Source organism: Pleurodeles waltl, chromosome 9 (genome assembly GCF_031143425.1).
Source record: "Pleurodeles waltl isolate 20211129_DDA chromosome 9, aPleWal1.hap1.20221129, whole genome shotgun sequence".
Taxonomy (NCBI): Eukaryota; Metazoa; Chordata; class Amphibia; order Caudata; family Salamandridae; genus Pleurodeles; species Pleurodeles waltl.
In genome coordinates this window covers 431547714-431560940 of record NC_090448.1, presented here as the reverse complement: position 1 = coordinate 431560940, position 13227 = coordinate 431547714, and the positions used below count along the sequence as shown (strand labels likewise).

At 44.2% G+C, this 13227-nt stretch overlaps 1 protein-coding gene across 1 annotated transcript in view; it reads right to left on the bottom strand.

Moving 5' to 3' along the window:
- Positions 1–13227, bottom strand: part of LOC138259478 (cytochrome P450 2C19-like) — a 564007-nt gene that overhangs the window by 316430 nt on the left and 234350 nt on the right. Inside the window, exon 4 of the mRNA XM_069207248.1 lies at positions 11168–11328. Coding sequence (XP_069063349.1) covers positions 11168–11328 — 161 coding nt within the window. The remainder of the gene's footprint in view (positions 1–11167; positions 11329–13227) is intronic.

The window sequence follows — 13227 nt, the reverse complement described above, 5'->3', positions numbered from 1 at the left end:
AGACAGCCTAAGCTGCTAGAACACTGACTACATTTCACTAATAAGGGATAACTGGACCTGGTGTATGGTGTAAGTACCTTTGGTACCCACTACAAACCAGGCCAGCCTCCTACACGTGTTATCTCATTTCTATAAAGAAGGTGATCGCAGTGCCTCCATACCAAAGAGTTTGAGACTACCAGGTTCACTCACAGAAATTCTAAAGCATAATACGTCTTGAAAGTTCCATGTGGCTTCACCTGAACAGGAGAGTGTTCTATATAGTGAATAATCACTAAGAAAGAAGTAGAGAATGATAATGCAGTGAAGACCACTGAACTTTTCTAAAGACACCTTGTCATATATGCATTCTACATCTTTAGTTTCTCGCCTCCACTGTACCTTTTTCTACATATTTTGTTCTTAATTTCCAAACAGATGGAGTTTTGTTCAACAGTACTTTTGATTTGGATTAATTTTTTTTGTCTTTTAGGTCTATACCATTTATGAATAATTTTCAGTTTAAATACCAACTTAAAGAATATATCTCAAATAATTATGTTACTTCCTTTATCTTGACATCTTCTTCTATTTATAAGGTGCGCCATTATGGCATTGGAGTTAACCCTCTGCAATTCCACTTATTTCACCATAGTAACTAATGACCCGATGTACTAAAAGATGGTTCACAAAAAGCAGTACCAAATTACTCACTGACTCTTTGGGAGCAGTCTTCTGTTGTGCAATGAAATTTATATACCAGTAGGTCACAAAATCACCAGTTACAGGAGGTGAAGGAGAGACCTACCTCATGAATGTTAACTAGGCAGGCCGTTATTGGCAGCCCCCAGTGATTTGCTACAAACACCGAAATGTTGGCCTACAAAGAACAAAGCCTATCGGCTTTGTATTTGCATTCCAATTTTTGTAAAACAGCCCATGTTCATTTAAAGAACTGGTATTGCTATTATAAAAGATGTTTGAGAAAACAATAGTGAAGCAAGAAGTGGACCACTGCCTTATCCTTCCAAGGTTGCGGGCGGAATTCATATGGGGCAATGTGTCTAAGTGTGACTCCTTTCCATATGCAAATCAGTTACCATCTCCTATGAGTGCTATTGTGTTAGCTAATGACTGATGCATACCATTGCGACTCACAACTAATATGGGTCTTTCCTTTTATGCCCCTTTATAATTGAGATTCAAAATGGATTGCAAAAATATGTTTTGCAAGTTTAGAAAGGCTTTTCAGACTTGAAAAATATGTTTGGACTGTAATCACACAATACTGCTGTACATTTGACCGCAAGCTTCTGCCATGCAAAGATGCACCTGCTAATTATTAGACATAGCTGTTACTATATGTCCCCATTCAGGAGGACCTGCTCATGTCCCGTTTGACATACTGCTTTATCCCTGAAACTAGGGGTCTTAAAGGTGATATTTTTAATTTGACATTGCTTTTTTTGCACTAATGTTTACTAATGTGCAATCAGCTATCTCTGCTAGCATGATTGCCTGACTTATCTTTCCACAATATCTACTTACGTTTGTGTCATTCTCTACCAATAAACCTTTTTTTTGCCCTCATTTCACCATACCTTTTGCAAACTCAGGCCGCTGAATTACTATCCGACCCTCAGCCTGCTGCAAATGCATCAGCCCCTTCGCTTCAACTAAGCCAAAAAGGACTTGTCACTCATATCGGTGCCTGGTGTAATCATGGGCCCATTATTCTACTGACTCCATTACCACTCCACCTAAGATAGTCGGTCCATATCCTGTTAGCACCAGGAGTCTCACACCCAATGTCCACGTAACAAGTCCAGCATACCACCTTGAGCCAGTCTATTGAAGAGGGAGAAGATGGATCAGTCCAATGCTTGCAGATTTCTCTCCTGGCAAAGAGTACAAGGTAAAATAGCAGATCTCTCTATGGTCTACTAAGTAGGCCACTTGAGACCACATCTACCCCGAACAAAACCACCTGAGGTTTAACTTGATGTTGACCCCCAGGTTGTCCTTTATAACAGTCTCAACATCCTCCCAAAAACCTCTAATACCAGAGCAGGAGTAGGAAAAAATGTTCATTGTTGGCTCTCAGGAGGCCACACTTTCGACACTTCAGGATTGGCACCTATATGAACTTTGCGATCTTCGAGGGGGTCCAGTATGGCTGGTTAATAGTGAAGAAATTATTTTGCTTGAGATTGGCTGGCTTAACTACTGAGTACAACTGTTTCAAAGTTGTTTGCCACAGGAAGTTTAAATCACTCCAAGAAACTTCCAATATCAGGCCACAACATCTTTACATTTAGTCGTACATCCTGCAACGATGACTCAAACTCTCAAGAATCTTCCAACTCCTAGGTGAAGTTGATAATTGCAAATAGTTAAACCTGGACAGAGATCCTCTAGTCTTAGCTTTCAATGCTTCCCATGGCAAAACCCCCAGACTCAGGACAGCTCCCCCAGGTAATAATACCTACCTCCCTTAATGGGAGGCTTAGCTTATCTCGCAAAAACTCTGGGGTTCCTGGGAAATCCCAAATAGCTACAAAGTCTGAATAAGTGCCAATACCTAGAAGCTTCCTAACTCAGAACAATAAGCTCAGTGCTGCCCATAAGACTTTAAGTCATACTTTAAAAAAAAAAATGTTTGGTCGCTAAACTTATATAGGAATCCTACACATCCCAAATCCCTAACCATCTCCACCAAAATCTCCCCCTAGGTTGAAGTGTCTGGTGTACCCAACAGCATCCTACAGTTTCTGAACTGAAAAGCCATACGATACAGGTTCAGGTCCAGCAGAGACATGCCCCCCTTCACAAGCTAACACCACAGTTTACCACATTTTAACACATCACCTCTGACTTGGAGATGTTTACGGAGTATCCCGATAGAGCCCCAAGTTCCTCCACCAGCCTTTCCACCCTCGGGATAGTCCAAGTGGGGCCCGATGTGTAGATGAACAAATCATCTACATATAGTGGTACCTTATTGCTATAGTGTGGTGCCCTAAAGAGGATAATCAGTGTGTCTCTTCAAAGCTACTGGGCAAATGGCTCATTATGAACATCAAAAAGGAGTGGGGTCAGGGAGCACCCCTGTCGCGTACCCCTACGGATTTTAAAATTCCTATTCTCATACATCCTAAGAAGAGTCAGAATGAAAGAAGAATTGAAACCCAGCTCTGCCAGCACATGCTGGAGATAGACCCAAACACTTGGTCAAATGTCTTAGTAGCATTGATTGTAGCCACTGCCAAGGGAATCCCCCAAGTGGTTACTAAATCGATAGAGCCTATCAACTGCTGAGTAAGCTCATGGATCTGCTGTTTTGGCATAAAACCCTTCTGGTCTGGATAGATTAACTGTGGGGCTAGCTTGGCGAGCCTTTCGGACAAAATACTTGCAAAAACCTTTTAGTCTGCATTTAGCAGGGATATTGGTCTATATCAGTCAGCCTTCCCGGGGTCCTTGGCGGGTTTTCATTTCAAGGTAATTGTGGCTTCATTCCACAAGTCAGGGACCTGAGCCTTACCCTGATATATTGAATTAAATAGGTTCTCCCACACTGTCAACACCTCCTCCTGTAAGAGCTTATAAAGCTATGAGGGGATGGTGTCAGGGCCTGTCGCCTATCCATTCTTAGTGCAGGCTAAATGCTCTCCAATTTCCTCCTGGGTGATCTCTGCCTCCTGGGTGATCTCTACCATCCTCAGTAAGGCCAGGGAGTTCCAGGCCCCTTAGACATTCCTTAAGTTTGTCTGAGTCCGGGATCAGTGTGGATAATAATGAAAACATAAACCCCTGCATATCCTTACCTTTACATGAGCATTAATAATCAACTCCTTGGTAGTGTTCCTGGACCTCTCAACCCTTGCTTTCCATGCCAAGAAGGCGTCCGCTCGCTCTCCATACTCAAACTGCTTAATGCAGCCAGTGTGCCACCTTTCCTTGCAGATAGTATCCAACTCAATTTCAAAGTATAGCTGTACCTCCTCCAGAAGCTTCAGGATCCTGTCTCTGTCTATAACTACATTTTGTGCCTGTAAAGCAGTCTCTAGATCTCCCAACTCTTGCTCTAATCTAGCCAAATCCACCCTATATGATTTATCTCTAAAATACGCCTGACTCCACAACACCCCGAGTACAGGCTTTAAAAGTAACCCAAATTATTTCAAGCAGAGAAGAGCCAGCATTTTTGAGAAAAAAATCAGCAGCAGCTTTTTTCAAGGTGATGCCACACCCTCATTAAGGAGGAGAGCGCACTTTAAAGTCCACCTTAGATTCTGCCTACGACTTGGGAAATAAAGCAGCATGGTAACCAGAGAGTGAACCGAGAGATGCCCAGGAAGATGTTTAATCGCCTTTACTGCAGTTGCCAAGCCTCTATTGATGAAAAAATAATCCAATCTAGAATAATGGCCATATTTTTTACTGTGAAAAGTATAACCTCTTGCTGGGCCCTTAAGATGTCTTCAAACATCAAGCAACCCTAGATCCTGAAGAATGCTTCTAAGGGCCTGCCTAGTCCTTGGGGTTTGGATACTGTCTCTCCGAGTTAATCTATATAAGGTGGCGTCCAATAAGGTGTTGAAATCCCTCCCATAGAACCACAGGGACAGTCACCTCAACCAAATTCCACTCCAGGTTGGTTTTGTAGAGAGGGTCATCTTTGATGGGCCCGTAAAACCCCACACACACAAACTCTAAACTGGAGCATCTCATGCCCATGAACGCCCACTGTGAGAAAGTAGCCTCTTTCTAGCCTTGTTACCCCCACTTTTGCCCTCTTTGTGAGTATATGTCAGGGTGTTTTCACTGTCTCACTGGGATCCTGCTAGCCAGGGCCCAGTGCTCATAGTGAAAACCCTCTGTTGTCAGTATGTTTGTTATGTGTCACTGGGACCCCGCTAGCCGGGACCCCAGTGCTCATAAGTTTGTGGCCTATATGTATGTGTTCCCTGTGTGATGCCTAACTGTCTCACTGAGGCTCTGCTAACCAGAACCTCAGTGGTTATGCTCTCTGCTTTCCAAATTTGTCACTAACAGGCTAGTGACTAAATTTACCAATTCACATTGGCATACTGGTACACCCATATAATTCCCTAGTATATGGTACTGAGGTACCCAGGGTATTGGGGTTCCAGGAGATCCTTATGGGCTGCAGCATTTCTTTTGCCATCCATAGGGAGCTCTGACAATTCTTACACAGGCCTGCCACTGCAGCCTGCGTGAAATAACATCCAGGTTATTTCACAGCCATTTACCACTGCAATTAAGTAACTTATAAGTCACCTATATGTCTAACCTCCACCTGGTGAAGGTTGGGTGCAAAGTTACTTAGTGTGTGGGCACCCTGGCACTAGCCAAGGTGCCCCCACATAGTTCAGGGCAAATTCCCCAGACTTTGTGAGTGCATGGACACCATTACACGCGTGCACTGTACATATGTACAGTGTCACAATGGTAACTCCGAACATGGCCATGTAACATGTCTAAGATCATGGAATTGTCACCCCAATGCCATTCTGGCATTGGGGAGACAATTCCATGATCCCCTGGGTCTCTAGCACAGAACCCGGGTACTGCCAAACTGCCTTTCCGGGGTCTCCACTGCAGCTGCTGCTGCTGCCAACCCCTCAGACAGGTTTCTGCCCTCCTGGGGTCCAGGCAGCCCTGGCCCAGGAAGGCAGAACAAAGGACTTCCTCTGAGAGAGGGGGTAACACCCTCTCCCTTTGGAAATAGGTGTGAAGGCCGGGGAGGAGTAGCCTCCCCCAGCCTCTGGAAATGCTTTGATGGGCACAGATGGTGCCCATCTCTGCATAAGCCAGTCTACACCGGTTCAGGGATCCCCAGCCATGCTCTGGCGTGAAACTGGACAAAGGAAAGGGGAGTGACCACTCCCATGACCTGCACCTCCCAGGGGAGGTGCCCAGAGCTCCTCCAGTGTGTCCCAGACCTCTGCCATCTTGGAAACAGAGGTGTTTGTGGCACACTGGACTGCTCTGAGTGGCCAGTGCCAGCAGGTGATGTCAGAGGCTCCTTCTGATAGGATCTTACCTCTCTTGGTAGCCAATCCTCCTTATGTGGCCAAACCTCCTTTTCTGGCTATTTAGGGTCTCTGCTTTGGGGATCTCACCAGATAACGAATGCAAGAGCTCACCAGAGTTCCTCTGCATCTCCCTTTTCACCTTCTGCCAAAGGATTGACCGCTGACTGCTCAGGACGCCTGCAAAACTGCAACAAAGTAGCAAGACGACTACTGCAACCTTGTATCGCTTCATACTGCCGGCCTTCTCGACTGTTTCCAGGTGGTGCATGTTCTGGGGGTAGCCTGCCTCCTTTCTGCACCAGGAGCTCTGAAGAAATCTCCCGTGGGTCGACGGAATCTTCCCCCTGCAACCGCAGGCAACAAAAGACTGCATCACCGGTCCTCTGGGTCCCCTCTCAGCACTACGAGCGTGGTCCCTGGAACTCAGCAACTCTGTCCAAGTGACTCCCACTGTCCAGTGACTCTTCAGTCCAAGTTTGGTGGAGGTAAGTCCTTGCCTCCCCACGCTAGACTGCATTGTTGGGTACTGCGTGATTTACAGCTGCTCCGGCTCCTGTGCACTCTTCCAGGATTTCCTTTGTGCACAGCCAAGCCTGGGTCACGACACTCTAACCTGCAGTGCACAACCTTCTGAGTTGCCCTCCGGCATCGTGGGACTCCCTTTTATGACTTCGGGTGGAATCCGGTTCACTTTTCTTCCAAGTGCCTGTTCAAGTACTTCTGTGGGTGCTGCCTGCTTCTGTGAGGGCTCCCTTACTTTCTGGGTGCCCCCTCTGTCTCCTCATCCAACTGGCAACATCCTGGTCCCTCCTGGGTCACAGCAGCATCCAAAAACCCTAACCGCGACCCTTGCAGATAGCAAGGCTTGTTTGCGGTCTTTCTGTGTGGGAACACCTCTGCAAGCTTCTTCACGACGTGGGACATCCATCCTCCAAAGAGGAAGTTCCTAGTCTTCTTCGTTCTTGCAGAACACCAAGCTTCTTCCAACAGGTGGCAGCTTTCTTGCACCCTCAGCTCGCATTTCTTGGGCTCCTGCCCACTCTTGACACTGTTGCGACTCTTGGACTTGGTCCCCTTATCTTACAGGTACTCAGGTCCTGAAATCCACTATTGTTGCATTACTGGTGTTTGTTCTTCCTGCAGAATCCCCCTATCACGACTTCTGTGCTCTCTGGGGGTTGTAGGTGCACTTTACACCTACCTTTCAGGGTTTTGGGGTGGGCTATTTTTCTAACCCTCACTGTTTTCTTACAGTCCCAGCGACCCTCTACAAGCTCACAGAGGTTTGGGGTCCATTCGTGGTTCGCATTCCACTTTTGGAGTATATGGTTTGTGTTGCCCCTATACCTATGTGCTCCTATTGCAATCTACTGTAACTTTACATTGCTTGCATTACTTCCTTTTGCTATTATCTGCATAATTTTGGTTTGTGTACATATATCTTGTGTATATAACTTATCCTCATACTGAGGGTACTCACTGAGATACTTTTGGCATATTGTCATAAAAATAAAGTACCTTTATTTTTAGAACTTCTGTGTATTGTGTTTTCTTATGATATTGTGCATATCACACCAGTGGTATAGTAGGAGCTTTCCATGTCTCCTAGTTCAGCCTAAGCTGCTTTGCCACAGCTACCTTCTATCAGCCTAAGCTGCTAGAAACACCTCTTCTACACTAATAAGGGATAACTGGACCTGGCACAAGGTGTAAGTACCTCTGGAACCCACTACAAGCCAGGCCAGCCTCCTACACCCACCTACCTGAGCTATCTGTTTTTGAAAACGTAACCTCAATCCTAGCTCCCTTCCTAAGATCGCAACCCCCTTACAGTGCTCTAGTTGATCAGAGACCACATATCCCTCCAATCACCTGACCCTCAAGAAAAGAGCCCTACTTTCATTCACAGTTAAAAGCATTTCCTGTAAAATAATAACATTTGCCAAACTTTCTTCAAGGTACCTTATCATCAGTCTCCTCTGTCCCAGACACCTTAAACCATTAGCGTTCCAGGTCAGGAGACATATCTCCTCACTCCCACCCATTATCTTCAATATAGTTCAGTCTTCTCCCTTGGTTGGTTGGTTAAAGTTTACTTGAGAAAACCCTATAGCTTATCAAAAGCGAGGACATTTTTATGTTTTTTATTTTTGTGTGCCCTACCCAGTGACTCCCCCTCCCTCCCCTGTGTCCCGCCCTGGGAAGCCCCCCAACTACTTGCAGGCATTCCAAATGCAATATCGCAATACCCACAAACAAAATATTAACCACAGCTTGCCCCTTTCACCACCCTCTCCTCCCTGCAACCCTGACATTAAAGAGACGCTCTAAAAAATAGGGTATCAAGTATTAGCTAGGGGTGGGTGAAGAATTCCTCTCTGCCAGCAGAGTTTGCGGAGTGTTCCCCACTCTGCGTGTAGTGCATATTTCTGAAAAACTTTAAGTTGGTGTGCGCAAACAAGAGAATTTTCTAAGTTGGCGAGCGTGAGCCAGATCTCTGAATCCAAGCAGTTGAGGTTGGCTGCAACCAGTCACGATGTGAAAGCTGCCAATCACGTTGAGGAAGCTGCCACTCAAGTAGAAAATCTACTCGAGAGGCAAAAAGAAGTTAGCACCCTCTGGTGCGCCACATGATGCAGTTCACACTGATTTTACAGCGTGGGAGAAACTTCCACGCTGAGAATCAGTGCTAAGAGTGAGGCTTACCCAGACTCAGCTGCTCGCGGAACTCCACATAGCGCAACAGAGTTTTTGTAGCACTTCCCGGAGTTCCACGTAGCAGGACTCCGTGAAATCTGCCCAGACCTAGGATTAACCCATTTTTTTATTGTAACAATCGATGCATCCAAATCCACCACATCACAATAATTAAACATCTTGTTGTTCCAAGTGATGCGGAGCATTGCAGGAAATTTTAACTTCATCTTTGCTCCTATTTTCTACTGCTGCTGGTCTGTTGTCTTACACACATCTGACCTGATGGTGAAGGAGAACACTATCGCATTAAAAGAGCCACTTCTTAGGACAATAGCTAATATTGCCTCTTTTGTTGGATATGAAAATAAATTCACTAAAATATTCCTTGATCTTCATCACAGAGGGGTCCTCTTAAAGGCGATCTCTATGTGCTCTTTGTATTTTTTGCTCCAAGTTAATATTGGGTCTGTCCTTTAAGACCACCTCCCTGAGTAAGGAAATTATAAAAGACTTCATGTCAGTACAATCCTCTTCCCTGGTAACATTCAGGAATCTAAAATTATTTCTTCTGGAGTGGTTTTCAATTCTCTCAAAATCCTCACGCAGCCTTTGATTTTGCTTTGTCAGCAATGTTATGCCAGCAGTGTTCTTCATGACATCCTGCTTAATTTGAACCACCTCATCCTCTAATGCTCTGGTGCGAGCACTCACCTCACCTAACTTGTGAGACAGAGCAGAGCAGGAGGCCTGAATACCCACCCGGTTGGCCTCAGACACCTCAAATCTAGTTCTGTTCTCTTCCTTTAGGCCCACAAGAGTGGCAGCAAGTAATTCCACTGGCAAGGCTGGCCTTATTTCAACACTGGCTTCCTCTCGCCATCCCCCTGCTGCTCCCCTTGTTCATGTTCACAGCCTGGACCCACCTGATCAGCCCAAGCCAGCTTCTCCAATCAAACAAGAGACTCAAACTTGTTACTGGTGGTGACCTGTGGTATGGTACAAGCACCTTCCCCTTCCAAAGGTCCTATGAAAGCAGTGAGGATGTCAGTGGCATCAGGAGTGTGCACAATAGGAGGAACTCCCAGGCTCTCCCTCCCCCCACACTCTTTTCAAGGTCTCCCACAATATCCCATAAGGCTGGGAAAGCCAAGGCTCTAAAGAAGGAGTTTAAGGAGGGAGTTATCTTGAGCTGTGGAGCTGGCACCTTCCTGCCCCTCCCGCTGGTGCTTTTACTAAGCGGTTTGATGGATTGCCCCAATTTCTGGGCTGAAACAACCACAACACCACCCAACATACACCTTTCAACCTTTGCAGTATCTTTAAAAGCGGTAGAGGGGAAATCAAGAGCACGACTTACCCTGGTAGGATAGCAGCATGGGAATGCACTGTATATCTTGGTCTTACTTCCTGTTTTCCCAGTAATTTGAACCACCTGCTCCATATATGCAGGGCAATGAGCCCTCTTACCACTGTCACCTGCTTCCCAGTTCCTCTGCTGCCCGGCACTTCCCTCAACCCAGGTGCTGCCTTGAGTTCCAATGCTTTTTTCTGTACAAGCCAGGGAGACTTCCCTTACTATTTCCTGGATTGTGCTGATGCTGCCTCCTCCTCCATGGGCCCATGCTTGGGCCACTCTGCCTTGCTGTAACCCGTCATTGGCTGTCTCTCAGCACACAGCTCCAGCGCTGATAGCCGCTTCTGGAGAAGGTGCCCCAGGGACCCTCATATGGGACATCCAGAAAGGAGAGAGAAATGAAGACTCACTGCAGATTTCAAAAGCCTTTTCCAGCAAGTAAGCACTGCCACAGGTGCGCTGGGTTTGGTGGCTAAAGCACACACCCTGCGGTTGTCACCATCTTACTTCCGGGGTAAGCCCGCCACTGCTCAGTGCAGAGCCTCAATGTTCTCCTCTGCTACTGCTGTCGTATTCTGCCCTCTCCCAATAAACCTTAGTAGGGCATTATCTTTACATATGGAATTCTGCATGTTTTGTTCTCAGATTGTGTTTGTGTTTCTTCTGTTTTTGCCCCCTCCCAATCATCTTACTGTATTTGGTGTTCCATGCTGCTAATGGTTTTAAAACTCAATTAGAAGTACTATATACGTCATTGTCTATTGAGGAATGTAATTTCTCTTTGAATCATTGGTCCTATGATACAGATAATTGAACTTCTTTTTCCTTTCAATCTGCTCAACACAAGTACCATACTTAAAATGTCAACAGTTCTCAAGGATAAATCTACAACTAACATTTCTAGTAAAAGCAGATCTGAAGTTTGCCTGAATCCTAACAGATACTACGGGCAAAAAACTGAACTGAGGATCAACTCAAGTATCAGTTCAAACATGTTTAAGTTGATGGCAAATATTCTTGTACAAATTTGAATCCATGCAATCATGGTCAATAAGCAAGGTGTCAATAACATTACCTGTCCCCAGGTGGTGCTCAGAAAGCGAAAGTTGTCATTTAGAAGCTGGAGCAGAGAAAGAAATTTCTTGTCTTCATAATCAAACCGACTTCCAAAGACCACTGAGCAGATGACATTTGATACTGCTTTGCTGAAGAAAAATGTTGGATCAAAAGCCCTTTCTGGTGTAGGAAAAATAAATAGAACAAGATTAAATTAGACATCAGAACACTTTGGAGTAGTATCTGCTTTGATCAGCTCCCCACAGTGAAGGAAATAAAATGGCATGTATGCTCTTATAGTGTCCCACTTCAAAACCTAAAGGCTGTTTTTTCCATGGAACTAAAGAAGAAGAGCATTTACTCAAGGATCCCATGGGAGAAATGTCGTCAAATTATACAGCTTTTCAAAATGGCAGCAACATTAATATAATTGTTTCTTATTGAAGCTCCACTGTGAGACCTGTAAATGGGGAATGACAAATTACCCAAGTATTTTTCTGTTTAAAGGTTTACAGATGGTATTAGATGTGTGAATGGAGGTTGATACAGATGTTCTTTTAGGTTAATAGGACAGAATCCTTGTAAAATACATAGATGTGTTTAACAATGCAGACATGTGTGGGCCAGACTCCACAACAGCTACCATATTTGTTTTATTTAGCCTCCCTGTGTGTTTGACATAGTACTCACTCTTCCTTATGCAATTGTTTGTCTGACTCAGGTATGAAGACTTCATCTTTTGAGTAATGTAAATCATTTCTGAGCTCTAGTTCCTTGGCCTCTCCAATTGATCATTGGAGGATAGATATTCAACTGTCCACATCTAATTGTAGGTTCAACACCACCTCTATTATTTTTACTGTATGCATCCCAATGATTTTTCCCAATAGGCCATTTATTATCTGTCAGAAGAACAAGGATATTGCTACTCCATTTTTTACATATCTAGATGTTGAAAAAATTATTCCTATACTCAGCATACATAAATTGTTTGCACAGTTGTGGTCCCCGTACTCTCCTGACCCAACAATGTCAATGAGGTGTACCAGTGATAACCTTAGCAGAAGATAGCATCTTGACAAAGGAATAAATCACATGAATTGTTTGATATAAAGTAATGGATCCCACAAAAATGTTTGTCCAGTTAGACAAAAATAATGAGTTTGTTTCTTTACATAAATGAGTCAATAACGAGCCCCTGTTAAGAAGAAAAAATGCTCAAATGGCCATAAAAAATCTACAGAGCTACAGTCCAAATGAAAGTTTTGATATTTTGACCCTTAAAGCCTTCAATACTTAGGATCATCACCAGGGCATGAAAAGTGAACCAAAGCCATTCCAGTAACACTCCTGAACCACGCATGACCCTGAAGGCAGTATGAAGCAGCAAGCCAAGTGAATAGGAATCAAGAGTCTCCTTGGAAAGTTGAATAAAGTAATGTCTTAGGGACCATGAAAATTGGCACAAATTGTTATGCTCATCATTTAGTAGCAGTCCGAAAAGTACCACTTCCAGAATACTTTCTTTCATTACTATTACGATGGCCTATTCTGCCTTCCTTTGCTTGTTTCACTGATCTATCCAAAATATTTAGATTTTACTGACACTCTACTTGCATGTGAAGTGCACTTTATTCAGGATAGAAAATGAATTAGTCACCTAAAATGTGATTATTCCCTCTCTAATACAAGAATTGATAAACAGAATTCACCAATGGCAGGTATAGAGAAGATAGTCACATGAAGAAGTGAATGAATGAGTGTTTAAGTGAGCTAGGGAGTAAGAAAATAAGTGGGTGACTGAGCAGAAGAATATTGGATTGTGATAAAGACTGAGACCATTTGTATAGCACAAAGTAAAGACTTTGGGCCTGATTTATAGTTTGATGAACAGGTTACTCCATCACAAACAAGAAGGATATCCTGTCTGTCTTATTACAAATATAACAGAATATATCTACTTGTAATAAGACAGACAGAATATCTGTCACTTTTGTTATAGGGTAACTCTGTGGGTAGTATGTGCAAAAGCATTTCACAGCCCAATTCACAGAGTCAGGCTGTTTCTTACCGCAAAAA